Source organism: Tripterygium wilfordii, chromosome 2 (assembly GCF_013401445.1).
Source record: "Tripterygium wilfordii isolate XIE 37 chromosome 2, ASM1340144v1, whole genome shotgun sequence".
NCBI lineage: Eukaryota > Viridiplantae > Streptophyta > Magnoliopsida > Celastrales > Celastraceae > Tripterygium > Tripterygium wilfordii.
This window is the reverse complement of record NC_052233.1, coordinates 7,550,953-7,578,177: the sequence shown is the minus strand read 5'-3', so window position 1 is coordinate 7,578,177 and position 27,225 is coordinate 7,550,953. Positions and strand designations below refer to the sequence as shown.

The following is a 27,225-nucleotide window of genomic DNA, read 5'->3' as shown; positions in this document are numbered from 1 at the left end:
TTGTACACATATGAAGCAATATGAAAAGAAAAGGAAAGATAAAGAGAGGTCAATTTTGCACGAGCAATGTTACATGACAAAAATCAAATAACTATCCAATTTTTATTATGGGGGGCGTTGTCAAAAAATTACAACAGACTCCGAGCATCCATTTATTCTCAATTCATGTGACATGTGGTATAACCATTGATTATAAACATAAATATATGATTCTCATTACATTCAACACTTCCACATGGATCACATGGTTAAAAATAAAGGCCATGTGATAAGCTGTCAGGGCAGATTGAGTTGATTGCTTGATTCTCTGCTTAGTTTAGGTTGGATACTTGATTTGATCAATCAATTTGGTGTTATTATCTATGGGTATCGATGATTTTAACACAAAACCGTCGTTTGTACCTCTACGGTTTGAGATTTTTGCTCCAATGAAAGTCAAACTATGCAATGACACTTTGCATTCTAATTTCTTCCCAGATCATGAAATCAAGCAAAAAAAAATAGTTAAATTTCTCCAATTTTTAATAACATTAATTTATAATTTTAATTAATCTATTGTTTTAAATATAATTAATCTATTGTTTTAAATGTAATTAATTTATTATTTTAAATAGAAGTAATTTATATGAATAGAATAAATAAAGGAAAGAGAAAGAAATATTATTTTAATGTAGTAGAGAATATGATAGGTAAGTTGATGCAGTGTTGGTTGGATAGGGAATCTGTAAAATAGGGAAAAGTGACATTTTGTCCGTATTTTAGGGAATCTGTTAAGGGAAACTAATGCAGGTGCTCTTAGTCGTCTCAACAACTAGAATTCTAGTGATTCCAGTTGCTGAGGTGCATGGAAAGCATTTAAAGTACATGTGGAGCCCATCACATGCACTTTAATTTTAGTTCACGCACTTCAACAACCCAGTTATCCTAGTTGATGAAGCAAATATCTTTTTCGTTTTTAATACAGAAGTGTTAGTCATCCTAGCCACTGTGATCCCATCCCAGTTGCTGAGGTAGATAGACAACATTTAAAGTGCATGTGGAGCTCATTACATGCACTTTAATTTTGGTTCATACACCCCAGCAATTGGGATCCTAGTTGCTGCCATGGACTTCATTTCGACTATATGGACAGTGTAAACTTTAATTATACCCCTAAGTTTATTAAAGACACCCCATCAATTGATTTTTACAGGGGATAGTCAACCAAAATTGAAGTGTTTTTAATAAATTTAGGGGTGTGACTAAAGTTTATCTATGGACAGTCACTGTTCAATTGAGCCTTTAGTTACAGACTTGAACGCAATGTATTGTATGGCTTAGTTATTGAGCTTATGGGCCGCTAGTTCAAATTGTTATTCAGAGTAATGAGCGAGTATTCAACAATGACGTCATTAAGTGAGGTGGGCCAGCATTCAAAATAATGGGCTACACTTCCAGCAAGTTATATTGGGCCGATGAATTGGGTTGTTCAGAATTATGGGTCCGTTTGACAGATAATTTTATCAGTAGCGTATATACTAGCAGATATGATGGTAGCAGATATGATGGACAATAATGGTAGCAGATATGCTGTCTAAATGGTTTGTGGTGTTTGGTTCAACTTTTGTTGGTAATATATTTTTACTAATATTATGTGGCAAATTACATGCAGGGGTATTATGCATTTTAATTGTAACAAATACAAAAAAGTTGTGAAATGAATTACAACTAATTTATAAAACAAACATAACTACTTAGAATAATTAGTTAATTGATTTTTTTTAAAAATAATTACTTAAGTTGTCAAATAATGGGTACAGAGAGGGAGAGAGGGGGAGAGGGGGAGAGATAGGAGGATGATGAGGGTATTTTGGGTAGTTCAACAATTAGGTGAGGGTTGTTTGGGAACAAATCTCAAAATGATCCCAAAATTGTTTGAAATGGGACAATTTCAATTTGACCATATTATGGTCCCAAAATAGTCTCGGAACTCAAGCCATGAAATGACTGTTTGTTTTGCACTAACAATTTATGCTACTCAATAGCATATATGGTCCCAAAATTGCTTACCAAACGGGATCTACATACTAATGAGCCGCTCGATGTTTTTCTCTTGGTACCAACTACCATATTTTGTTGTTTGCTGTAACATCTCCGTCACTGTTCGTTTGTATTTGAAGGATGGTCGGAGTTGGGGTCTTGAAAGATGCTCTTAGTTAAGAACATGTAAAACCGCTCAACACCATTAAGAAATCAAGAAAGCTATGTCACCACCTCAAATCTGCAACTATAGAGCGACTCTCTGACGTGGTGAAATGAGAGTCAAATGCATTAATCTTAACAAAATCTTTAAAGACTGGTTTGGTGTTTCCTTTTTTGAATGATTACAGGAACAAATCAACCCTTCTTTCTTGAGGGAAACACCATCACCTGTCGGTCGGTCTAGCCTAAAGATCACAGTGAATCAAATCGTACTTCTATCTTAGCACTTGAGAGCTCATCGCAAGTTACATAATCAAATTCCAACATGGGAAATGCTGGACTACCAAAAATTCATTCATTCTCTGAGTTTGATGGGGATAAAGAAGGCAAACACTATATTAAAGCCAAAATTCAAAAAAAGAAAGCCATCCTTTGTAACTTGATGAATCAAATACCGCAGATTCCTTCTTCAGTTGATTCAATCTTACACCTTGATGGCATATTTCCTCATTGGGAAATACATCTCCCGCTTCTTTTGGCGTTCTGTCTTTAGAGATGCCTACATTGAATGAAAAGAACAGACGATGACTCAACAACAGCTCATTAAGCAGAAGAAGACCATGCATAGCAATTAAATATGAGCAAACAGTCAAAGCCAACCCGATTTGTAAAATATATTGTTGACATAGATCCATATGAGAACACGACCCAACTACCCAAGCATTATTACTAATCCACTCTTATACTTAAATTAAATTATTCTTTTTTAGGAATTGCCATTCTTATGCTCATTTGAAAATTGGATAACACTGACAAGAAGTCATCAGAAAACAGACCAACAAAATATTACACTGGTAAATTCAGTGAAGTAACAGGATAAACAGATGACAAGAAACTGTGTACTAGTGTGGGCAACAAATTCTAGCAAACAGATAACAAATTAACATCTGAGATGGAAAAAACAAAAACCATCAAACATGCAGAAAAAAAAAAACATAAAGCAATTAACATCTGAGAGGTTCTTCTGTTATTCCTGCACAAACATATAAAAGTCTATATATTCCTTCATGATGAGGACTTGCTCTCATCAATCACCTCTCACAATTACTTAATCTTGAAATTGATTTAATAGGAAAATGACCAACTCTTATAGCTAAACTAAACAAGGAAAAGCAGTCAGAACAACAAAATAGTATGGCTACTGTCATTTTTTATTCTAACTAATATGTGGACTATATCTGGAGCTAAAATCCCACAATGAAGTTGAAACATTTATATCATATTTCTAAGCAATAAGCATTGTTCTTATATTGTGCAACTGTCCTTTAAAAGGCCCAATATCAAAAAGTTAAGTGGACATCACCTTCCAAACAGTATATGGCTCAACATTGCAGTGAAATAATTTTGAGCAAGGGGAAAGAGGCACGAAAAGTACAATCTAAAACATTGAAAAATTATACCCACACTGCCAGTGGCATGAGGTTTAATCATATTGGACAGACAGAAACATGAATTCCATAGAAACAGAATCTCATTAGCTAAGAAGGTGAAAACAACAGCGTAGGCATTTGCAGATGTTACAACTTACAAGTTGGAACCATTTCTTATATCTCAGTTCAAAATAACATATTCACAACCATGGGCAAAAAAGTTATGCAATTGAACTGTTGTTCATATTTCCATATATGAATATAATGCACCCAAATTCCAAAGTAATAAATCGTGGACATGTCAAAACTCAAAAGCATGTAAGGGGCATGACCAAGATTATCAGAGAAACAATACTTCTCTAATCTCCATGTCCACAACACAACCACAGGTACATTACAGAAGCGTCATTAAAAAGTTACGTTGAAGTAAACTGCATATTGACAAAGAACTTGCACGTTCACTAAAAGGAGAACTGCTAGCCTATAAATACAGGCGAGGCAGCAGGTTCTATACAGATCCCCATCAAATAAAAAAAACCCAGGTGTATATTTCGAAATAAACATGAAGACAGCACATAACACCATGCGCACACAATCATACCAAACACAGAAAATTCAAATGAAACCATACCCTATGAAACATTATAAGCAAATCAATGGCACAGCATCAGACAATCCATCAATCGACTTCTTCCCTTTGCCTACTTTTTTTGCATCAAAAGACGGGATGATCAAACATTATGAATCTATATTGGAAGTAACTGGTTCTTAGTACCTGGTTCTTAGTGAGGCGTCTACGGATGGCTCTAGTCTTCTTGGGGCGGAGATCGAGAGGCAAATACTTCTTATTCTTGTAGGCTTCTCTCAAAGCGGCCTTCTGCGTCTGCGAAATCACCGTCAACACCTGCGCTATTGACAGCCTCACGACCTTGCTGCCCATATGCATATATACACATCACCGTCAGATACATCCAAATGTGGACACAAATTTACAATGAGAGCGAGAGCGAGAGCGATAAGGAGAGAATACATCTTGGATAGCTTGTTGGGGGCGCCACCGGTAACCTTAGCGACGCGGAGGAGGGCAAGCTCTGCTTTCAAATCCTTCAATTGGTTCAATAGCTCCGTCTTGGATTTGTTCCTCAACTCGTGTACCTTGATCCTCGCTGTATACTCGCATATTAAAAACAACATTCATCTGTCAGTTCATTGAAAGCGAAACAAAAGCAAATTAGCATTCACAGTTTTCTCTTCTTCATCGTCTTCTACTACTACTTACCCATGGCTGCCTCTCTGTTCGTCTCTGCCGGAGTGAAAAGTGAACAATAAATAACACGGATTCTGTTCTATGGTCTTACACTCTTATTATGTGTCTCCGCAAAACCCTAATTTATCACACGAGCAGTGGCACTTGAGCACGTGCGGATTGACCTATGGGCTTCACATAAGATTTCTTCCTGGGCCTGTGTCAACTAAATATGGGGTTGCCTTGGCCCAATATTTCATTGTGGGCCTGAGTGCCACCTAATAAAGTGTGGGATTTCAATTTTCAACAATGCCCAATTATTGTTCTGGGCTTAAATTTCGATAGTGGACTCGTCTTTGGTGATCTCAGCTTTGAGGAGTGATGAACATGCTCTATCAGAAGGCGGGTTATGTGTTAGTAGTGCTAAGGAGTTATTTAGTCATTTTAATGTTATTAGTTGCAGCCATGTTAAAAGGACTGCTAATTCTGTTGCTGATGTTCTAGCCAAGAAGGCTATTTCTTGCTCTGACTCTAGATCTTGGTCTGGAGAGTGTCCAGAGTTCCTTAGAATTGTTCTTGATTCGGACCATAACCCCAGTTTGGTTTAATGAAGTCTACATTTCTTCTCAAAAAAAAAAAAAAAAAATATGAATACAAGCGATCCCCTGCAACTGCAAGTCTATCAACTTCAAGGATGATTTATGTGTCCACAATGTCATAAATCCAAACCCCAAAACAATCTATGGGTTTCTGTGGATAGAAGAAAAAACCCACATCGGATTTATAAAGAAGGAAGAATCCTCACATCTTTCCGGATCTTTAATACACAATGCCATAAAAAAAAAATTATGCACCGAGCCTAAGAGGCCATCTAGAACAAACTTATGGCCTTGGCATTCATAACCCATCTACAATGGCGTATGTTTCAAGTACCAGACCTCTTTCCATGGTGCTGTTCATAGGGAGTCATAGATCAATTACAAGCCCACCTGTACGTCATCCCAAATATTAGCGGTAGAATTTCTGAGCTTTCCAAATTTTCATCTCCATTTCGTTCCACAACAAATGACCAACTACTTTCTCATAGCCGAATGCCATGGACCTCGAAAGTTTGCAAGATGTGTCTAGTCATGGACAAAGCCACCAGTGACTGACTCACCATAAATATCTTCATATAAAATCTCCATTCTCTCATATTCATTCCAAGTCCAAGCAATGAAACGATGATACTGATCGGACAAGCACTTAACCAACAACATGCCATATGGTGATGATCTTCTGTTCCTGGCGCTATTATGCGGCTGAAATGAGTTCAGAAACAATTTCCCTTGCATCTGTGTCTTCACCACAAATATCTCCAACTATAGCTTCCCAATCCTCTAAACCAAGCCTCATCTTTTTCTTTACCATCTGCTCCATGACAAAGCAAGCCTCATCAATCTTCCCGCACTTCACAAGCCCCAAAATCATGCAACCAAAAGTTTCCAAGCGTGGGCAGTGATTACTTGTCAACATGGCATTCAAAACCTTCAGACCTCCCACGAAATCACCAACCTTGCAAAACCCATCAACCATCATTCGAAAAGTGGCCGCATTGGGAGGACAGCCCTTAACCTGCATCTCAGTCAAAACTTTGTTGGCCTCCTCCACCCTTCCCTCCTTGCAAATATAATTAATCAGTATATTATAAGTAACGACATCAGGCTTAAACCGCCTCTTCTTCATCTCAACAAGCAAAGATTTTGCTTCCTCAAACTTTCCTCTCTTTCCCAGATCATTCATCAAGACACCAAAGTTAATAAGCCGCGGTTTGCATCCTCGATACTCCATATCAAACATCACCTTCTTGGCCTCTGCATACTCTTCTTTTGAGCATAAACCTTCCATCAATAACGCATATGTCACAGCATTGGGGTATATCTTTTTCTTGATCATGTCCTCAAGCAAAGCCTTTGCTTTATCTAAGTCTCCCTTCCGGCACAAATACCCTATAAGACTGTTATAAGTCACAACAGTTGGCTGCACTTCCCTCTCAAGCATTTCCTCAAACACCTTGCATGCCTCCTCCCACTCGCCCTTCTGTAACCACCACTTGATCATCACATTAAATGATACAGAATTTAATCGAAAACCCAGATTATGGCCCCTATCAAATAAGTTATTGGCATCAGGAAACCTGTCGTTATCAATAAGAATATTAATAATCGTATTGAAAGACTGTATAGTGCGGACTGTGTTGAAAGAAGTCATTCTATGGAAAAGCCCAATCGCCTTATCAACCAAATTGGCTTTTCCATAATGTTGAATCAGCGCAATGAAAAGGGCCTCTTTGCAGCTAATGTTATGATCTTGGATATAACCAAGCACCGTGTCAACAGCATCGAAGTCTCGAGAGCGAGCGAGCTTGTATATAAGAGCAGAATATGAGGGGTAATCATGTCTAAAACCCATTTGATGATATTCGTGAAAGAGAGACAATGCTTTATCTGGGTCTGGTACTTCTTTGACATCGGTAACGAAAGGTATTGGTCGGCGTGGGATTCTCGGTGTATGACGTTGAACAGGCTTGGATTTGGAGTTGTGTCTGTTGTTCAAACGGTGAGTGTGGTAAGATTGAGAGGGTGTCTGATCAATGTACTGATAAATTAGGACCCATCGCCCGGTATTGATAACTTTTGTTCTTGACAGGATCATGGAAGCGGAGAAAGAAATGGCAGTCAAGCGATTTGCTGGTGTATATATAGCCGCTCTGATCGGTAGAAAGTGCTACACCATCCTTATGATGCAGCCTGGAGTCCCACATAGGATAGTGGTGGGCTGCAAGTAAGGTTTATAAGGATGGACAATACTAACATTGATAAGTTGATTTTCTAGTGGTTAGTTAGGCCCAACTTATGTTGATGGGTTTGGGCCCTCATGTGCAAGTGTGGGTTGTAGGTATGTCATGTCTTCGCACGGGTCTCACTACATCAATTTGATATCAGAGGCCAGGTTGCCAGGCCTGCGGGGAGGGCCCAATTTATACTCCTAGGCTTAGGCCCTCATGTGGGCTGCAGGTGTGTCATGTCTCCGCACGAGCCTCGCTGCATCACCTTACCACTTCAACTCCAACTAGTGACTCAAGTGTGTAGTCCTATACTCCTATATGCTATTGATTCTAGTTGTGTAGGTGCTTAGACATAAAAGTATCAAGAATGAGTAGTAGCATTTGGGGTTTTGATCCCATAGTCTCTTGGTCTTAATCCCATTGGTATTTATTTAATCTCCATTATCGTAATAAGTGTATCTCATTCATATTATATCATTACAAGTTACAACATAACATACGAGATTTAATCACATAAGAAAACCTTTTATTAATCTCTTTCTAATCACACTGGGCTCACAATTAGAATAAGAGAATCATCTGTACTGTTTTGGTTCCCAAGCCAACAGTTAACTTAAAATGGGCCTTTATGAGGTAGGCGTTGCCAAACATATGCTGGAGCGTGGATGTACATACCAGATACCACCACCTTAGTTGTACTGTTGTAGTCGCATGGTGACTTGGGCTTTGTGCCATCCAACCAGGCACGAAAATACATTCTCCAGAAATGACTCAGCATAGTTCACTATGTGTAAGACTGGTGCTACACTTCTCAAAAACTTAAAACTGATTGAAACAATTACACTTAAAAAGTGGAAATAAATCGTATCATACTAAAAGAATTAGCACATGTAAATTCTGCGAAGATAAGCATGACAATCGGTCAAGCACTCAAAATAGTTTTTGAGAGATCTCAATCAAACACCAAAATTTCCCAACTATAGGGTTAAAGAAGAGTTATTACATTTCTTTTGCACTTTTGTGTTCAAAAGACAGAACATCGAGAGAAAAATTACTGAGATTTTTTTTTCTCTTTCAATCTATATATCATCGTCCCTTCAGAAATTTGGGATCTCACTAACTATTTTTCAACTATTACCTGCTAAACTGCCGCCAACTTGGGGGTAATTCAAAATTGCCTATAATGCAGATTTGAATTTGGATGACTGTTAACCCATTGCGCTCCTCATTCAGGATCTTCAGGAGCCCTGGACCTAGAGTAATACTTCCTATGTCGAGCACAAGTAGAAGCAGCTTAAGTGCAAGCCAACACAACCATAAGAAAACTACAGTCTCAAGGGATTGCCTTCACAGGACTTGAAGCTCCATCTAGCGTATGTTCTGGAGCTGCGGATTTCTGAGGTGCCTTTTTCATGAAGTTCTTTGCATATAAAGAACCAAAGACAATAACCTGATAAGTGTATCAAAGTATCAGGATTGTGGTTAAAAAAAATCCGATTTAAGTTTTGATGAGAAAAAAGGATAATAAAAAGTTTGAGGCTTACAGATCCGATCCACTGTTCCCAGCTAAGGGGATGGGAAAACCACACACAAGACAGCATGATGCTAGCCAACTAGAAAGTGAAAGACGAAACAGAACGCGTGAGACAGTGCATCAAATATAAGCATAGCTATAGAAAAAGCATGATTTTTGAGTTCTGTAGTGCTGATATATTTGCTTGCCTGTCTTGTGGTCATTATGGTGGCAAATGTGAGAGCTCCAAATGTGCGAATAGTGTAAGAAATAAAAAATTGACTAGCAGTCGCCACCTGCCAGATGAAACCCCTCATTAATTCAAGGCATGTTTTACCTTTCCATGTAATTCAATAACAAGTAGAAGGAAAGCAAATCAACAGAATATATGTAAATAGTAAATGGATGTAGACCAAGAACAGCATGAAATGTTTGAAGTGCATCAGAGGTATATCATTCTTGAACTATATCAAGGAAATAAAGATACTTACAATTGAAAGAAATGCAACATCAAAGAAACAATCATTATGGCGATAAACAAAATCTATAGCTGGAAGAAGATGCCCTTGTAATATAAGTCCTGGTTAAGAAGATAAAACTCCACAAGATCAATAAATAAGCTAGAAGTGAGCAAATGCAAAATATGAATTGGCCATCTACTTTTAGAATAGTCTCAAATAAGGTCATTCTTGAAGAAGCCAACACGTTCACAAACAACACATAACAGGCCAAGAAACTCTGATCAGGGAATTTAAATATGTTTACTTTGGTTGATTTATTTATTTATTTATTTGCTTCATGACCAAGCCACCCAATAGGAGTAGTATTCAAGACACTTTAAAGAGACAGTCATAGCCAGAATATTCTCAAGAATACTAATCCAATGAAAATGTAGGTCACCTGTGAAGCTGATAAGACAAGAACACACGGTTGTATAGAATATTTGGTTGTGTATTTCCATGTCATATCCTTTAAATAGTTTGTCTTGGAATGTGCTTGTAAAGCCATCAAACCTGTCAAACATTAAGATGAGTATGTTGATTAGTAAAGTAAAACCAACCTTAGACACACTGTTCCCCTAAAATCATTCAGAAAGTCATCATATAGAAGCTATTTAGCATTCCAAAACAGACTTGACATCAGGCCATGAAATCGTATATGCTCTCGTCAACCAATAGTTCAAATAAAGGCTATTAAGGATGAAGAAAATATTTCATCTCTTGCAATCAGCATTTCTGAATATTACGAGGAGATATTTTGTGGTCTGATAAATGAATACCGATTACACACAAGCATTCTGACATGGCATTATAACTATGACATATGCATTAGTGTTTTTTCTTAGCTGCATCACATAAAAAAATAATGAGAAAAGTAAATCCACAATCTTTATGTAGAGAAGAATTGATTTTCGATTACATACCCAAGATACCCAACCATTAAGGAAACGCCCCAAACAGTGTTTTCCCTTCCTCTGCTAGATGGACTAATGTCAATTCCTGCCTACAATGACAAAGAGAAGAGAATTAGTCAAGCCTATGGTGAAATCAATATATTCTATTGCATAGGTAACAACCCTCGTGCACAAAACTTCCGCAGTGGGCGGGGTCGGGGATAGGCAAGACATACGCAGACTTTATCCCCACATAATATGTGGAGATGTTTCTAGGAATTGAACCTGTGACCTCTACGTTGCACCCTTGAAACTCTACCACTAGGCCACACGTATAGAAAAAAAAAAGAAAAAAAGAATGTATAACACAAAGTCATTCATCAGTGATGAACACGGATACCACTAATTTAGACCCATTGGCTACACAAGTAAACAAGAATCTGCCACGAACAAACAGCCAACCCATCACATAGTACAATCAACATTGTTTAATTTTGTCATTTCCCGCTGTATGTTGCCCTAATGAAAATATGCATCACAAGTCCAAACCACAAAAACAATATCTTCACAATGTGGAGGAAAGAATGCCTACATCTGCCTTTACCTTCACCAGACACTACGTGCACTAAGTGCACCAAGTGCACCACTATATCAAATTGACTTATGCCATGGGCATATGACTATCCTGGATGTATAAGTATGCAGTGCATGTCTTCCAGCCACTGAATGATATACAAAAGTCAATTGAGTCGCAGTACTTTCATATTTGACAGGATAGGTTCATAGGCTTCCAGCAATACTGTAACCAACAGTGATATTAAACATTTAACTTCACGTGGTTGCCACCACCTATGAAACTAATCAGGACAGATTACAAACTAGAGGTCTAACTACTTGAAAGATCCTTTATCCTATATCAGTAGGGGGCAGACATTAATTTCCATTCTTGTCAATTATATCCAAATTACAATGCTACGTTCTCAGTCAACTCGTTATAAAACAGTAAATGAATAACAAAACCTAAAGCTCAAACATATTGATCCATTAAGATAGTCTGAAAATTAAGGAAAGCCATGTCAGAAATCCATAGACATTTAACCCCCCCTTGTGCAATAAACTATACGTGAAAGTAAGATCCTAAAGTAGTTCATTAGGTTTGGTACTTGTGCTCTTGGCTTTTAACGAAATTTAATTTAAGACAAACCAAGAAGGATCACTTAATTGAAGCCCTATTAACAATCATTACTAGTTTTCATGGTACACAAAAAACACATGTCCATGTCTGGCACTGAAACCAGTTTATTCATACTAAATCATACTGAAAGTTTAAGAATTGGAGATAAGGACTGCAGTTATTACCGGGAATAGAATAAAAATTGAACAGCCCACAGTCACTAGAAAGGCTAGCAAATAGTCAGGTCCATTATATCTCTTTTGCATAATCATAGTTCCCCAAACCTGCACAATTTGATAGGAAAGTATGAGACTGAAGTTTATTCTTTATGCTGATAGCACAACGTTAAACTAAAAAAAAGGGTAAACAACTACCATGCACAAGGCCCTCACAGCGGGTGGAGTCGAGGACATGCATGATGTATATAGACCTTACCCCCACATATTATGTGGACAGACTGTTTTCAGGAATTGAACTTGTGACTCTAGGTTGCACCCCAGTAAATCTACTATTGTGCCACATGTTCGCCTATATGTTGATAGCACAACCAACAAAAAAATGATCTAATGTGAATATGAGGGTCATTTTCAAGTTAAACATACCATAACTGGGATCATTTTCGCACACTTCGCCAGTGTCTGAACTGGAAAACTTACATATTTGAGTGCCTGAATCAAGTATCAGTCAAAGAATATAAGTAATATGCATACGCTGTTCATTTCATTGGAAACTACTGACCAAAATGACTTAATAAAAGAATGCTAATGACAGCACTAGTTACCTCATATTGACATGTCGTTGTTAGTATGTTTGATATGGAAATAAGGCAGTACTTGTAAATTGGTGCAACAGGATCCAAGGCTTTTTTACTCACCTAGAAAAAATGGAAATTTCAAGTTGTTAAAGACATTTAAACATCCTCGTCTACTACGATATATAATTCATACTCAAGTCATCAAAGACATCAACTCATCCAGCCATCTTCTTTGATAGATGGATGCTCACCGGCCTTTCAAGAGGCATAGCATCATATACGTAATTGCAATGCAGGGGGCATCATCCATGAACTGATTTGGGTCCAGAAGAACCCCCCCAATCACCCCCTCCCAACCCCATGGAAATAAAAGAAGAAAAACAAGGGTAAAATGAAAAAGTGGGAAGTGAAAAATCAACAACCATAGCTACTCACAATCAAAGTGCCAGCAGAGACAGCAGATGTTGTAATGCGGTTGCAGAAAACAAGAAATAATGAGTACCTAAAATATTCCTTGTTCACCCCATATGGGACTCTAATGATCTTTTCCTGCAACAAAAACATACAATGGACTACTTTTTAAAATAAGATAGCACCACTTATGACTGAAAGTAATACATGACAACTTTTATTCAAAATATTAGAAGAATCAATCACAAATGATTTTGGTATAAGAACGAATCAGGATGAAATATCTCAGGAAGTGAAACACTAATGACTACCAACACGTTAAGCAAAAATGAGATCTACAATAATTTTCAATCTCCTATAAACTAGTTTCTTCAGAACCTCCTATTCCACATATTTGCTTCCTTCTTCCTATTTTGTTCAATGACTTACAGCCTCTTCTCATGTAGAAAATGAAAAGTTACATTAAAATACAAAAAAGAAATTTGTGAATGACATAGACAAATCCAAATAAATCCTTCAATATGTAATTTTTATGTTTCATAACAATATCCAATTCAAAGAAACTGAGCATCATAAAGGCACTTAACAACATTGTACGACTGACAAACTCCAACAAGAAGCCCTTTTCTGAAAGGACAAATTCGTTATCCTTAACGCCATTAGAAGCAAACATGCTTGCCGAACTTAAAAAATTTCACATCTCTGTTTTTCTACTTCTCCATACACAAGGATGCAGTCATAAAAGTGATTCCAATTACAACGAGACACAAAACACAACATTTAAGCAATCATAGGCTTTAAATGAGTCGTAACCACTCCTGTATCACACATCAGTCATCACTGTATAATTTGTTGCACCAACCTACCAAAGCAAGCAGTAGTTTGTATCAAAAGTCTCCTTCTATATACTTTATGAAACTCATAGTAGAACATACAACTCCAGAATCAAATTGTTCTCATATCCAATAAACCCTAATATGGATAAGCTAAAAGATTGAGCTTCTCTATGACCTTCATTGTAAGGCATACTAGAAGTCTAGGAGTTAGTATTCATCTAGGGCAAAAAAATTCTATTATTTCAGCTGTAAATGGACAATTATCCCCGTTCCCAACTGAGAATGTAGCATTCCATCTGCAAGCTTAAAGATAACATCTCGATTTCTCTTTTTAAAAAAAAAAAGGAGAAGCAAAAACCGGCACACAAAGGCAAAGATTTAAGGATATGACGATCCACGAGATGCGCATACATTACTATCAAAAATTACCTGTAGAACACCGTAAATCACAAGAGTGCTCATGATTCCAGACACTGCAAAAACCGCTTTCCACAGTTTGCTTTCTTTCGGCGCCCATGTTACCGGTTCCGCCATAGCCCATCCACACTCTTTATCACATAACCACAAATTAATCACACATAACAATCACAAAAAAAAAACGCACACACACAAAGCATCACGCATTGAAATGCGTCCAAATAAAATCGTGAAAATGAAATCACAAAATCATGTACATGCTGAAGCTGAGATCGACTATGTACCGGTGGTGAGCGTTTCAGGTAATCGGAGAAAAGGAGGGCCGTTGATGTGTGGCAAGTGATTCGGAATCAACACAGCTAGAGAGTTTCAGAGGCACGTGGCAAGAGAGATTTAGAGGAGACCACCATGAATGCAAAGTGTTTGATGTATTGCGCGAGAGACCTTGGAGAGATCACCGAGTTCCGTTTTCGCCGGCGACTTTTGCTCTCGTCTTTACTTTTGGCTCTCGTGTGGAAACGAGCTCTTATGCTATTGCTTTCAATGCTCACGCGCATGGGTTTTAGATTTTGCCCACGTGAGCTTGCTCGTGTTCTGTTGGTCAATAAATCTACTTTGAAGTTTGTAGCAGTACACCAGCGTCCGGCACCGTTTCTAATTTAAAATTTAGTTGGGAAAATTTAGTCACACCCAAGCTTCCCAATTTAGTATCTCAAATTTCAGCCCATTTGCTAGGACCTGGGCAATTAGTTTAACTAAAATATGGGCTCATTAGTTAAGACCGGCCCAATTTTTTCTCGGCCCACATCACGAGCATCTGGTACTCATTTTAGCTTTGCATTTGGACATTTATGTAATTTCAATGGAACTTTTGATATATACCTAGCTTCGTCTTACTTAGTTCCAAACCCTAGAGACGGCGAATCTGCTTCCCTCCTTCAGGTCCGTCTCAGACCCCTTAACTTCCCTCGCTTTCTAGCACAAGTTTTTGTGCGCGATTAGCTTTTGTGTTGTCTAATACGTTTCGGTTTTTATTAGGGTTCCAGGTAAGTGGAAGGGTTGAGAGCTGCAGCGTCTTCTTCAGTATTAACCGATGGCTCCTCCGAAAGGTACGGATGTAATCCTTTTTTTTTTGAATACGTATGTTGTTCAATGTTCGTGAGGTCGGCTCTATGTCGCCGATAGAACGGACGATGAGAAGAGAATGACAGTGTGATTTGTTGTATCGTTTCTTTGGTTTTTACTGGATATTGAAGGAACCATGTATAGTTGCGGGACATCTTGACCATTTCAGTGTACTGTTGTAGCTCTAGGCGTGGTTTATATGGAAATTGATTTTAGTTTTGCTTTCATTGTTGATTGATTTCGGTTCTACTATATTTTCTGAATGTTTTTCCCTTGGAATCTTTGGATAGGGAAAAATTGTAGTAAATTTTGTGGACTCATAAGCTTATATTTAGCTTGATGCTTTATTTGGTGTTATAAGTTCTGAAACGAGGAATTTAATATGTAGTTAGAAATTAAGGAACTTGCATCCCTCTGACATTTCGATCCCTTTGTACAGGTTTTTTTTTTGGTAATATGCATTCTTATATGTTTATGTTTTATACGTATATTTATATTTATTTATATGTTGAGTTGTAATTAATTTTGCAATAGAGAGTACAAAGAAGGCTGATCCTAAGGCCCAGGCTGCTAAGGCTGCAAAAGCAGTAAAATCAGGACCAACCTTCAAGAAGAAGGCTAAAAAGATCCGAACGAAAGTTACATTTCATCGACCTAGGACATTGAAGAAGGATCGGAATCCCAAGTATCCTCGTATAAGTGCTCCACCTAGAAACAAGCTTGATCACTATCAGATTCTCAAGTTTCCTCTCACCACCGAGTCTGCCATGAAAAAGATTGAAGACAACAACACTTTGGTCTTTATTGTTGACATTCGTGCTGACAAGAAGAAGATCAAGGATGCTGTGAAGAAGATGTATGATATTCAGGCTAAGAAAGTGAATACCTTGATTAGGTAATGCAAAGCCACTATTTCTCTTGCCTGCAATTTTATTTTTGCTGAGTGCACTTTTCAAGATTATGATATGTACTTATGCAGTTTCAAGCCCCGACTAATCTCATCTAGTATAAGTTCAGTGCAATTTTTGTTTTGATCTTCCGGAACTGATATTCGTTACACCAGTTCATCTTAATTGTTGTGTTGTTTGGCACTGATAGCAAACCTTTTGTTGTATTGGATTTGAATGCTTGGTGAATGGTGACTGAGTTGAATATTTTGAAAAAACGAATTCTGTGTGATGGTTGTCAATAATTGGTTTTCTATTAAATTTCATATGAAATTATCATTGGGGCGTATGTGCAGCAAGGTACACAATAATAAACAGCCATATAAAGAGTTGCAATTTGTTGTAAGAAATTTTAGTTTTATTACTTTGTTATGAATGTCTATCTTAGCTTCTTAAGGAGAGTTGTAGCCTTGAAGGCATGTCTAGGCTAGGTTTCGGAATGTTGGCATGTAATTAATTTGGTGGCTCGTTTTCATTATAAATCCTTTTCATTTTTTCCTGGGTTTTTCTTACAATTGTATTTGAGTACTTGAGATGCAGAATACTTGGTGGTTGATTTGGAACCTTTTTTTCTGTGTTTCTGTGATCTTTATTGTTCTGGGTAGATAGCTTTTTTAATTCACAAATAAATGCGCATAAAGAAGAGACCTTTCCATCAATTAACATCTCACATGCTATTGGAGTTACCAAGTTTTATTTGTAGGAAAGGTGCTTTGTGTTTTCTACTTCTCTTCAAAAGTTCAAGGGTTAGTAACATTTCATGATTTTGTGTTGTGCAGGCCTGATGGTACCAAGAAAGCATATGTTAGGTTGACGCCAGACTATGATGCTTTGGATGTGGCGAACAAAATTGGAATCATTTAAGCCATGCATGGTCATTTCTGAGCAATTTTCCTTCTTTTTTTTTCCGGTTATCCAGAATGAGACAGTTATGTTGGAACTTTGAGCCATGGTACTTGGAAATTTAGTTGAAAGTTGTAATTTTGTGCCATTGAAGGCTGTTTATTTTGTGTCTTTATTGATCTGACATTGGGACAGTGTAGGCATGAAGTTTAATCCCCAGATTCTAGTTCTTGTGCCATGGTTTGGCATGTTTTTGAATGATTATTATATCTGTAAGTTATCAGAAGTTATATGAACAGAACATTCCTGGTCAATACCGAAGTTATAGACACGACTTACAGCGAGGGCAGTCAGAGTCACCCTGTGACCATCTATGAAAGCAAGTTATGTGGAAGGCATGAGCCCAGATAGGCAGATGTCTTGACCACTCTTCACCTCCTTCAACTTCACCATAGCAAATTGCTCAGCTGAAATCAATTTTATTTTCAGCAGCTTCTGATTCATTCTTCTTGAACTGAAGCATATGAAGAGATTATACGATTGAGGGTTCTAGTCCAAAGCTGTGAAACTGGGGTGAAATATCAGCGTTGGCATCATTCCGGGTTGTTTTGGAACCAGATGCCTATTCTGTTAGTTGAGAAGCAAATTTGATCTGGTAGTCTGAAGTAACACACAATGAGAGAAAGCTGATGCCAAAAACGGCAGCTAAAGCCATCAACAGAAGTTGTGATGGTTAGCCTCCCTACATTTACCAGAGAGGCTCCAAGGGAATGTCCAAAAAATATATATAGATGAAACGATTGAAGTAAAGCTGCAACGTATATGGGCACAAGACTACCCATTAAAGTTTCCTTTTCGTAGGAACAGCTAGTTATCATCCAAAAATTCCAATGTTAATGATATATAGATGCTGTCATCAAGCTAATTAAGTCTGCTAAGATGATACCAAAGTTTAAGCATTGTCATCTATTAGTCCATCTCTTCATTGATTTTGTACGACTTTAACGTCCTACTTATTCCTTGGAACAATTCTGTCAACTTCTTACTTTGTTTCTGGCCATTCACAAAGTTTCGGGCTTCATAATGTTAATGAAATGCTGTAAATCCACATCCCCATAGATGCCAACAATATTGTCCGTTTTGTGTTGTCCGGTTCCCGTGGATACTTCGGACTCATATTAGGTTATCTATTTCCCGTAGATATGTCGGGTCCGTACGACTTTGTTTCTCCCTTACACCTTTTCACTTGATAGTATTTGAGCCCAAGGAAAAAGGGCTAAGGGCTTGGCTTTATATATAGGAATCCATACGAGGGATATCTCATTAACATGAAAACATAAAACTATATTTGCAACCAACCCATAACATTAAACACCAAATTCAAATCCACTATTTCTACTTCTACTCACTTCACTCATTATCTATTGTGACAAAGTAAAGAATTATGCAAATGAATTCAGACAGAATAAAAGGGTATATCCAATTGAAAGTTAAAACCTTTGACAGCTGAATTAGATTTTCTAAAAAAATGAATTAAAAAATATTTTAAGACATCAATGAAACCTCTGTCGCTTGGTAGTAGGGTTACAACATACCGAGGACAGCAACTGGTCGTTCTGGCTTGAACTAGGAGAAGAAACATTACTTAACATTGATGCAGCAGAAGCAGCTACATTTGGATTTTGGCTCCCAGCCGCGGAACTTGGGATGGTAGCATGACGAATTTTGAAGGGTTGAATTGAAGAAGGATTACTCAATCTGGGAGCTGGACCTGCAACAATAAGTGTTTGAAGCAGAGGACCTGCATCCATCACAGCTTGCTTCAATTCACCCTTCTGAGGCAAAGCTTTTCCCATAACCAAACTGTCAATAACAGCAGTAGCTCTGTCAATCTTAGGCACTCCCAATGTGACTAAACCTGACGGATTTGAGCAATTGAAGTCCTGAACAAAGGGTTGTTGATTCACAAACGTACACAATTGTCTAGAATCAACTACATTGACGGTCGAGAAATTGGGTGAAGGCACAGCATTATAAGTCTCAGTGAAACTATTGGATTCAGTCATGCTTGAGTCTGCATATTCTGGCATCAAAAGATGACTTTGTGAATAGTTATGAGGAAGGATTGGATTCAGTTGAGAAGGGCTTTTGAGTATGTGGAGCAGTCTCTGCAATTGGTCCTTGGCATCATCTCTTTGTTGGTAAGCAAATCCTATAAGTTCAATCAAATTCATTATATGTTCATTCTGCCTTTGTATTTGTTCACTTGCTTCCTTTTTCAGCGACTCTAATTCAATGGATCTGTACAGAAGTCTCCGATTCAACTCTTCAATAGCCTGTAATTCAATAACAGATTCTTCAGTCAGGGATTTCATCAAACAGTTACTGCAAGAGACATAAAGGGGAAAATTGATTAACTTTAATAGTGAGAAATTCTTAATCATGGCAGAGACAAACACAGTCAATTAATCAATCATACAGAAACAAATTCATTAACTTCTGCATATAATGCAAGAGAGTGTGCTTGATAGATTGCAAAACAGATAACTTGACATCAAAGCAACAGTAATATTAACCAAACATGAGTAAAAGATCAACATGGGTATTGTTAAAAAAAAACAGTGAAAAATCATCGTTCATCATCATTATCATCCGATCCTTTATCTCAAAAGTTTGGGATCGGCTATACGAGTCTATGAGAACATCACCGGGAATCCATCACGTGTATAGTGAAAAATCATCGTTGATGAGAAGGAAAAAAAAAAACCCACCTCTTCATAAGGCCAAATATTGGATTCAAATTCCTCCATCACCTAAGAGCTTCTCTATGTCCAAAAAAAAGAAGAAAAAAGAAAAACCAGAGAACAAAGGTATTGGTTGGGAGAGTTCAGACAAAGATGACTAGTGAGTTACTTATGGAGCAAAACAGAAAGGCACATAAACCTTATTTTTTGGAATTTCCCTTAAATTAATCAATTTTAGTGCTTGTGATGAATGTACATCGCAATCCCCACCACTGATTTGTTTCTCTCTCTTTTTTTCTATAATCAAACTCTATTTAATGCGAATATTTTCTTTCCAAATCCTCATTAGCCCCTTCCTCAAGTAACAGGGAAGACCCTTCCATTGGTAATAAATGAGAATCAAATAAATGTGCTATTACTTCATTAAAATATTATATAATGATTTTCCCTTTGAACCCTTGGTTTTGGATTGTCGGATCTCTTTGCAATAATTACGGGTGCTACTAAATTTAAGTCTGAAAATCAATTTTGGTCTCAAAAATAAAATTTGATATGGCACAGCCGGTGCCTGGTGCAGCCACTCAAGGTCAACAAGGTCGGCTTGCGATTTAACCTGCTTCAGAGTATTTGGGTTTGCTTCAAAGTGTTGGGGGGGCTGATCTGAGATCTTGTTGTTCATTCATGTTGCTCCTTTGTCTAGTTTATAGTTTACTTCGTGAGTCGTTGAACTCTTAGTATTGCATAGGGGTGGCAGGGGTCTGCTGTAATAAAATTACAGCAGGCCCCGCTGTAATGGCACTTTTAGACAAAAAATTTTTTTGTTTTATTTTGAAAAAATTATAGATGTGTAGTTTATGATCTAACGAATCCAACGGTATATTTTTTGTTCGAAACAAAAATCAAATTCATCGTGATCCAGACACCTAAATGTTTTGAGTTTATATCCGACGGTCTAAAATTGTTAAGCATTTTTCATATAGCATATGATTTTTGTTTTGAACAAAAAATATACCGTTAGATTCGTTAGACCATAAACTACACATTTATAATTTTTTCAAAATAAAATAAAATTTTTTTTTATCCCAAACTGTCATTACAGCGGGGCCTGCTGTAATTTTATTACAGCAGAGCCCCGGCACCCATTGCGTAGCCTCGTTTTATTCATGAAAATGTGTAGATTAACTGATGTTGGTGACGTATAATGGTCATTTGTATGCTTGTGAGATATTGCTGTGGCTTTCTCGTTTGTTTGTTTTTTTTTAATTTTATACGAGCTGGTTCATGCTAAGATTTGAGGTGTTATGTTGTGAAATTGCGTACGCCTATCAAGTGTTCGACAAAATGTCTCAACAACCCTCATCACATTCACCTTCACCTTCACCTTCACCTTCACCTTCACCTTCACCTTCACCTTCTTCAAAATCAAATTGATTCTTCTGCATCGTTCTTCTTCTTGAACTGAGCTATCAGCAGACTTGAAGACATTTTATAAACAACTACTTTTACGCAAATGAATCTAGAAAGAAAGATCAATTAACTCGACCGGGAGAAGAATGCATCAGTGCATAATTTGACTTTATGTCATTCAAACCCAAAAAAAAGGGTATCCATTTTACTCTTTCGAATACTGCATTAAATTTTTACAAAAATGGCAATAAAAAATGTTAAAGACATCAATGAAACCTTTGTCGCTTGGTAGCAGGGACTTGATTGGTCGTAAGGGCACCAGAGGACAGCAATCCGTTGTTATGGCCTGAACTAGGAGAAGAAACAATACTTAACATTGATGCTGAACACATTTGAGAAGACAAGTTAAATATTATCGGTGGACTAATTGATTTCTGAACAATTCCGCTTGGATTAGCAGCAGCTCCATTTGGATTTTTGTTCAGAGTCTCAGAAATGGTAACAGGAGGAATTTTGAATGGTTGAATTGGAGGAGGATTCCTCCACCTAGGAAGTGGACCAGCAAGAAGAAGTGTGTGAAGCAGAGGACCGGCCTCCATCACTGATTTCATCAACTTACCCTTTTGAGGCAAAGTTTTTCCCTTAGCAAAACTGTCAATAACAGAAGTAGCTCTATCAATCTTAGGCACTCCTGAAGAGACTAAAACTGATGAGGGGTTTGAGCCATTGACGTCCAGAACAAATGGTTGATTCACAAAAGCACCCAATTTTCTAGAATCAACTACATTGATGGTCGAGAAATCGGGCGATGAAACAGGATTGTAAAAGGAATCAACAGGGGGAGAGCCATGTGAGTAGTGACTATGATAAGTCTCAGATAAACTGTTGGATTCAGTTACGCTTGAATTTGCTTTTGCTGGCAATAAAAGTGGACTTTCTAGTTGGGTATGAGGAAGGATTGGATTAAGCTCAGTAGGGCTTGAAGGATTGAATTTCTTGATTAGTAGTAGCTGCAGCTGTTCTTTTGCTTCATCTCTTTGTTGGTAAGCAATTCTTACAAGATTGATCAAACACTTCATATCTTCCTTCTGTTTTTGTATCTTTTCACTTGCTTCTTTTTTCAGTGACTCTAATTCAATGGTTGTGTATAGAAGATTCTGCTTCAAATCTTCAATTGCCTGAAATGTTATAACAGATTAGTCAGTTTAAAGTAGGCATTTCGTCAAACAGTTGATAAACTGAAGATTTTCAAGAAAAAAACTCAAGTCGTCTTGCAACAATTCAGCTTGGGAGACTAATTAACATAAATATGAATCACAATTGAGTAAAATATCAAGATGGGTATGATATAAAAGACACTGAAAAATCATATTGATTAGACAAATGAAGAAGAAACACAGGGCTTGAATGTCAGAACAGACAAGACCCACAGAAGTACAATAACCAAAAAGGCAAAGTAAAAGAAACCCACCTCCTCATAAGTCCAAACAAAATCCAATTCCTCCATTTTAACTTCTAAAAGCTTATGCTCACTTTGCATAACAAAAGAAATACCAGGGAAGACAAGTATTGGGTGGGGAGTTTAAACAAATATGACCAGTCATTTATAGAGCAAAAACAGAGAGGCACATAAAGAAAGACAATATAGAGAGATGGGTTTCTCATAAGACTCCAAAATGATTAAAAAAAAAAAAAAGTCCACATCAAAGAAAAATATGGAATACCCAAAGACTTCCAGTTATAAAAAGATACCATCTTGATTCTTTTTTTTCTTTTCCTTCCAATCACAATATTCAATTAAAATTTAAAATCTCCTCCACCCTCTCTTTCGGGACTCTTGTCTCTTTCTTATATTCTCTCTTTCTCTCTTCTAATGGCACTAATATTGATTTTCTTGTGTTCATAGTCAATCACTCGAAACCAGTTAGCTTTTCCATATTCCTTTTGTATATGTGGAAATGAAATGTAAACGGCTGTTCTCCTCAAAAATGAAATGTGCTGAACTGCTGGTTTTTACGCGGTTTTGGTTCTGTTGAAAGGCAAGTTTTTCTCAAATTATTACGAAATTGTATTTCAGCGGATTACTCGGGTCAACCCGAGGAAATAAGGAAAGGGGATTATGATGGATCTCCAATTGCAATCTCAACCGTTGATTGTTTCTCTATTTTGTTTTTTTTTTCACAACACTCTATTTAAAGCGAATATTAGTCCCTTCCTCAATAATTAATAAGTGAGTATAAAAGAAATAGGCTAAAAATTATTATGATTTTTTTCTTTTGAACCCCTCGAGATCTTTGGTTTCACTCCTTTAAATTGAAAATTTTCTCACAAAATTTACATTTTTTCATTCTTAATTGTTTTATAATCAATATTTTTATTAATAATAAAAATAATACTTGAGACCCTCAAAATGTGACCCCCAATTAATATGGAGTGTTGGATATTAAGTAGACCCTACATGTGTATTTGTAATCAATGACTATTTCGATATCACATAAATTTGGGAGTAAAATGATGGTCTTATTTTGAGTTAATGTCGTATTACTCTAATAATAAAACCTCGTACAAGGGATGCTCACACCAACCCTGAGAATGCAACTCGAAACGAGTGCAACCAACTTACCGAGACACAGGCCTCGCGATAATGTTTTCAGTAACACAGATCGAAACAACTCCGATCTAATGAACAAGTGGAAAAAAAAAACACGCGGGGTAATTATATCAAATAAAATAGATTTAAACGAGGGACACCCACGAGCGGCTCGGAATGAATTGAATCATACACCGCACACATGCTTGACAGGACTCTATATGCAGGTCAGATCTAAAGACCAGCGTCAAAACACTAACCTAACCACTATGGACAGGGGAGAGCTAGAAATTGATGATGGGTTGGGCTAATGCATTTTGATTTATTTGAAAAAAATTTAGTGGGGGTTCAGGGCAGTGACTCCAACAAAATTGTTAGGACTATTTTATAATAATACAACCTAAATGATATTATCGATGAACATCATTTAATGTTTGGTCTCATAAATTAACTCAAAAAGTCAACATAAATATATATTAAAATTAATGAAAACTAAATTATATATAAATGGATAACTAGAACACATAAGTATTGTTATGTGTTATTGTTTAATATTAACAATAATAAAATGTATAATTTCAAGGTTATTGTGTATTGTTCATTACTATTAGATAATAAGTGAAAGTAAACTTTTCAAATATCATAGTTTAAATATCCAAACATATATATATATATATATACAGAAATTCTCCTATGTAGACCAAAAGTGTGGACCAAGTTTGTGGACTTGTTTTTCAACCATAGATGTAATGGGTCCCATAATAAATGTGTGGCCCCCACTTATGTTGTGGTTTATTACAACTATTGAATTTTGGTCCACAAACTTGGTCCACACTTTTTGGTCCACATAGGAGAATTCATGTATACATATATATATATATATACACACACACATAAAAATATATATACAAAATATATATACGTGCACTTGTGTGAACTTCGCTGATTCTTTTGTAGTTCGAGTTTCAGAAATAACAGTTTATATCCAATGATAAAGATACAAGAGTTCATGCTATTTTACATTCTTTATTAGTTGTACTTGAATAACTTGGATGACTGGATTCATTTTTGGCCGTCGGATCATATACCCTTTTCATATCTCACATTTTTGGTATAATATATGTATTTAAATAAATGCGGATTAAAATAGTTATACATTAATTATGAGATGGACCCAATTTCCTATATTATCTACTATCTAGACAGGGGGTGTACTAGATTGATTTGTGAACTGCTCGAGAAAACTGAAATCTACTCCATTATATAATAATAGTTTACTTATTTTTATAACTTTCTTTTATTTGGTAATGCTATATATCCACAAACCGAGTCCGGTTATACATACATACATACATATACGCATACAAATTCTCTTATTTTACTTTCTTGCATGTATCCAACCCAATTAGTGATCACATGTAGGTATATATCCGATTCATTAATACAGAACAATACAAAAAATGTTTGAAATTGCAGTTAATGAAATTAAATCATCCCAATTATTCATCTTGTCACTTGATTGATGTAATTGTAGGGGTCCACAAAACCTAATGATTGAACCAAAAAGTGACATGTCAGCCACTAGAATGACTAAGATATGTATCATTTTTGAATCAATGCCTTTATTTTTGTTTTTCTTTTATAAGCTACAAGTAACACAATGTTATGTCCTTTTCCATTTCAACACGAGTCCAATCGATATGTGGCAACAAAACATTGTTATTTATTTATTTTAGTAACCTTGATTCCTCATTTTTTTTTTAACACTAAAGCAACCCCGATCATAATATATACCCCAAGTTTTAACAGACAATGAACATGGATAATGTACTAATATTATATATATATGTATGGATATATATCACGTAGAATTTTCTTAGCCTTAACGCCGACAAGCTGTTTCAACACTCTTTTAAAATTTTCTACTATCATTTTTGGACTTTATAGAGGCAAAGCATGTTAAGACTACAAAAAAAAAAAAAATTCCACATTGGTTAGTGAAAGTCGAGTGATATGATTTATAAGCTTATCCAACATTATAACATTTTATATATCTAAAAATAAAAAAAGTACTGGCCTTAAACCTAAAACGATCAATATTTCAAGTGAATTGGGTTAAACCTCTTTCTCTTATTCTCCTTCTCCCTATTTTCTTCTTCTTATCTCTCTTAAATTCTTCCAATAATTATAACAAAGTATGCTAAGATATCACATAACTATGCAACCGTTATGCAATACTCACGGATAGTGTGTAGTTGTTCTTACATCTACTTAGGTTGTAATAAAAAAAAAAACTATGCAACCGTTATACCACCACAACCACGGCCATTAGTTAATCAATAATGATGACCAAATTTGTCTTATATTATGTAATTATTCTTTAATCCAGCTGTTGGGGTTGAAGTTACATGCATGTGACATACAACCAAGAAATGAGAAGTACTGTTTGGTCTCCCCTAATAGTTTCTTAATTTACTCATTCTTTATATGATACAATATGAACATTTGTTGCCTAACTATTTTATTACACTACGAAACGGACAAAAGTTATTTATTTATATATACATCAAATAAGACAAGGCTTCTATATATTTTTTTAAAGAAAAGAATTCTCTTAATGCAGTGTACCATGTTTATGCGTGTTATTATGTCTAAACATATATTTAATAACTTAATTTACTAAAGAAAATAAAATCTTATGAGGTAAGAAATTTTTTTTTTTTTTTAAAAAAAAGATCATTATTAATTCTTCATCAACAGTTCACACGGTTTTGAGTGGAAAATCATCTCATGATCGCGACATTTTCATATTATCTTCTTTCTTCAAAGAATTTTGAATACAAAGTATGTTAGAAAGCGAAGTGTATGATGTTTGAAGATTGTATATACGGACAACAATATGATCATATTACGATAATTTTATCTTCGAAGATTGGTCTGGAAAAGTGTGGATCAGTTCACATTTTACCTCCTCCCTACTCCTACTCCAACTAGCTGTAACGACTTTACCTGTCGACCTATTCATGTGAAATCGTGAAAAGCTACGATTTTTCCTCTCATTATTAAACGGTGACACGTGTCCCTATTAAGAATCAAGTCAGGCTCACGCACCCAACAAGCTCATACATTTCTCAACCAATCACACAAACTCAATCACTATCCACATATGGGCAGGTTGTAATCAACAAAATGGGCTACTTACCTAAAAAAACATGTTGGCTTATTAAGGAAGACATTGGTCCTTAGGGTGGTCAAAAAAAAAATTGTACAAACCGACCGTAAAACCGATCGATTGGTCGGTTATTATAAAATATATGTTATTCAGGACTAGTAAAAAATCAGAAAAAATTGATCAAACCGTCAAAAACCTATCGATTAAATTTATGT

The 27,225-nt window shown here is 36.4% G+C and overlaps 5 protein-coding genes across 6 annotated transcripts; 1 reads left to right on the top strand and 4 right to left on the bottom strand.

Moving 5' to 3' along the window:
- Positions 1–2,306: 2,306 nt before the first annotated feature.
- On the bottom strand, positions 2,307–5,006 carry LOC120007201 (60S ribosomal protein L35-like). Its single transcript, XM_038857406.1, has 4 exons — positions 4,891–5,006; positions 4,642–4,777; positions 4,387–4,543; positions 2,307–2,740 (listed from the first exon to the last, which is right to left on the bottom strand). The coding sequence occupies exons 1-4, from the start codon at positions 4,892–4,894 to the stop codon at positions 2,666–2,668; spliced, it is 372 nt and encodes a 123-aa protein (XP_038713334.1). The 5' UTR covers positions 4,895–5,006; the 3' UTR covers positions 2,307–2,665.
- Positions 5,007–5,417: 411 nt separating this feature from the next.
- On the bottom strand, positions 5,418–7,663 carry LOC120008569 (pentatricopeptide repeat-containing protein At1g07740, mitochondrial). Its single transcript, XM_038858947.1, has one exon. It carries the CDS (start codon positions 7,549–7,551, stop codon positions 6,151–6,153), a length of 1,401 nt encoding a protein of 466 aa, XP_038714875.1. The 5' UTR covers positions 7,552–7,663; the 3' UTR covers positions 5,418–6,150.
- Positions 7,664–8,573: 910 nt separating this feature from the next.
- LOC120014779 (UDP-galactose/UDP-glucose transporter 5-like) lies at positions 8,574–14,750 on the bottom strand. Its single transcript, XM_038866840.1, has 12 exons — positions 14,467–14,750; positions 14,195–14,313; positions 12,954–13,067; positions 12,546–12,638; positions 12,367–12,432; positions 11,950–12,048; positions 10,621–10,700; positions 10,098–10,210; positions 9,689–9,777; positions 9,407–9,493; positions 9,229–9,297; positions 8,574–9,134 (listed from the first exon to the last, which is right to left on the bottom strand). Exons 2-12 carry the CDS (start codon positions 14,297–14,299, stop codon positions 9,018–9,020), a joined length of 1,032 nt encoding a protein of 343 aa, XP_038722768.1. The 5' UTR covers positions 14,300–14,313; positions 14,467–14,750; the 3' UTR covers positions 8,574–9,017.
- Positions 14,751–15,040: 290 nt separating this feature from the next.
- Positions 15,041–17,364, top strand: LOC120014788 (60S ribosomal protein L23a-like). Of its 2 annotated transcripts, none has more exons than XM_038866848.1 (4): positions 15,041–15,124; positions 15,221–15,291; positions 15,842–16,202; positions 17,034–17,364. In XM_038866848.1, the coding sequence occupies exons 2-4, from the start codon at positions 15,276–15,278 to the stop codon at positions 17,116–17,118; spliced, it is 462 nt and encodes a 153-aa protein (XP_038722776.1). In that variant the 5' UTR covers positions 15,041–15,124; positions 15,221–15,275; the 3' UTR covers positions 17,119–17,364. The 2 variants fall into 2 exon arrangements, with proteins under 2 accessions (XP_038722776.1, XP_038722785.1); XM_038866857.1 differs by having other exon boundaries at positions 15,044–15,124; positions 15,229–15,291.
- A 4,012-nt stretch (positions 17,365–21,376) lies between these two features.
- On the bottom strand, positions 21,377–23,031 carry LOC120016166. Its single transcript, XM_038868808.1, has 2 exons — positions 22,720–23,031; positions 21,377–22,426 (listed from the first exon to the last, which is right to left on the bottom strand). The coding sequence occupies exons 1-2, from the start codon at positions 22,786–22,788 to the stop codon at positions 21,515–21,517; spliced, it is 981 nt and encodes a 326-aa protein (XP_038724736.1). The 5' UTR covers positions 22,789–23,031; the 3' UTR covers positions 21,377–21,514.
- Between the last annotated feature and the right edge of the window lie 4,194 nt (positions 23,032–27,225).

Bases quoted from the DNA above. Each gene is read 5' to 3' on its own strand.
- LOC120016166 (XM_038868808.1), bottom strand. From the start codon at position 22,788: ATGCAAAGTGAGCATAAGCTTTTAGAAGTTAAAATGGAGGAATTGGAT. The intron at 22,427-22,719 runs GTGGGTTTCTTT...ATAACATTTCAG, and splicing joins TTGTTTGGACTTATGAGGAG to GCAATTGAAGATTTGAAGCA.
- LOC120008569 (XM_038858947.1), bottom strand. From the start codon at position 7,551: ATGATCCTGTCAAGAACAAAAGTTATCAATACCGGGCGATGGGTCCTA.
- LOC120014779 (XM_038866840.1), bottom strand. From the start codon at position 14,299: ATGGCGGAACCGGTAACATGGGCGCCGAAAGAAAGCAAACTGTGGAAA. The intron at 12,433-12,545 runs GTAACTAGTGCT...TACTTGATTCAG, and splicing joins CAACGACATGTCAATATGAG to GCACTCAAATATGTAAGTTT. The intron at 9,494-9,688 runs GTAAGTATCTTT...TTCATCTGGCAG, and splicing joins ATGTTGCATTTCTTTCAATT to GTGGCGACTGCTAGTCAATT.
- LOC120014788 (XM_038866848.1), top strand. The intron at 16,203-17,033 runs GTAATGCAAAGC...TGTGTTGTGCAG, and splicing joins AAAGTGAATACCTTGATTAG to GCCTGATGGTACCAAGAAAG.
- LOC120007201 (XM_038857406.1), bottom strand. The intron at 4,544-4,641 runs GTATTCTCTCCT...GCATATGGGCAG, and splicing joins CCCAACAAGCTATCCAAGAT to CAAGGTCGTGAGGCTGTCAA. The intron at 2,741-4,386 runs GTACTAAGAACC...CATTCAATGTAG, and splicing joins GACGCCTCACTAAGAACCAG to GCATCTCTAAAGACAGAACG.